This window comes from Pyxicephalus adspersus, chromosome 2, assembly GCF_032062135.1.
Source record: "Pyxicephalus adspersus chromosome 2, UCB_Pads_2.0, whole genome shotgun sequence".
Lineage (NCBI taxonomy): Eukaryota > Metazoa > Chordata > Amphibia > Anura > Pyxicephalidae > Pyxicephalus > Pyxicephalus adspersus.
Window position 1 is genome coordinate 82,178,359 of NC_092859.1, and position 1,457 is coordinate 82,179,815.

At 36.5% G+C, this 1,457-nt stretch overlaps 1 protein-coding gene across 1 annotated transcript in view; it reads right to left on the reverse strand.

Moving 5' to 3' along the window:
* CEP290 (centrosomal protein 290) overlaps positions 1 to 1,457 on the reverse strand; it is a gene marked incomplete in the record, with an annotated part of 79,370 nt that overhangs the window by 66,477 nt on the left and 11,436 nt on the right. The window contains 2 exon segments of the mRNA XM_072401222.1: positions 398 to 547; positions 1,020 to 1,184. Of these exon segments, the coding sequence (XP_072257323.1) occupies positions 398 to 547; positions 1,020 to 1,184 (315 nt within the window).

Below are 1,457 nucleotides of genomic sequence, written 5' to 3' on the forward strand. Positions count from 1 at the left end.
CGTGAGAGAGAATGGGTAAATTAAAAAATTACAGCGATCAAAGAGTTCCAGGATTTAAACCCTAAAACTACTAAGGATATAGAAATGCACAGCCTGAAAACTCTATGTCATATCCAAGTCACATGGTTTCATAATGTGCCTAAGGAATACATAAAAAGCTCTGCATACCCAACGGTTAGGAAAAGCTTGGCAATATTGTCACAGCCATGTGAACTTCCCCAAGCAAGTGCCGTGAAGTACTAGAGAACACACTAAAAATCCAGGACATACCAGGCAATGGCATGCTAAAAATATTAGCTTCTACATCTATTTATCTGTGGAGTTATGGATTCCTGTCAGCAATTCAGTATTAAGGGTTCTATTCTATAAAAGTATTTTAAAAAACAGAGGAACATACCTGTAACAGGCGCAGAAGGTACTCATTCAGAGAGTTGATGAGGTTGGTGCTGGAAGGAGACATTCCTTCAGGTAGGTTTATAGCCCGGAACACAATGTTTGCTCCCTCTGATTGTCGAAGAAGAAGAATTTCATTCTCCAAATGTGAAATCTAACAAATGAGGCAAAACATCTTAACATATTTTGTTGTAAGACATGTCCCTTCATATTTCCACTGCAAATACGATCATTGGATTTGCATCATAGTCAAGGCAAAGTAGTCGAAAGTAACACTTTAGTTTCATTTGGTGTAAATAATTTTAAGTTTATAAACTTTATGAGCTAGATCTATTGAGTGCTGTAAACAACCTATGTTTTATTTAGAAGCACTTAGCTTAGCTTGGTACACATATGGAAAGGAGAACAGAGTTTCAACTGCTCACTGAAATACTTGCAGACAAATAAAAAGAATTAAAAAAAAAAAGATGTTATTCTTTAATCCTAATCATAGCAAATAGGGGAACTCTATATGCAAATAGAATATGCTCTTGCAAACTGGAGCATGAAGATCATTCAACGTAAAGCAATTGCATGAAAAGAAACTATACTTGCTATCTCAAGCAAAATACAGCAATGTTTCATACCTTGTCATTCGCTTTTGCCAATACATTTAAAGCATTTGCAGCCTCCTTTCGAGACCCTTTGAGTTCTTGTCTTAACTCCTCATTTCTTCCAGTGAGTTGATCTACCTGGGCTTTCAGATGGACACTGGCATCAAATATGCCACTGGTATTCTTTATCTCAAAAGCCTGAAAGGGAAGTTCATTGGCACCTTTATATAAAACATCACTTTGTTTAAATGTTAATACATTCGATAGAAACAAATGTTGCAGTTTATATACATTAATATTATTAGAATAAAATACACTGCGATTTTCCTTTTTCTGTCTATTTTGTATACATCCTGTAGCAGACAAACACCAACACACAGCTCTTTATTTAGGATCCAGGCCCTGTCCTTTAAGGAATAGGTGGTCCAGGCACCCCATCCCTTTCCCAGGCCAGAAATTGAGAATTGCCTC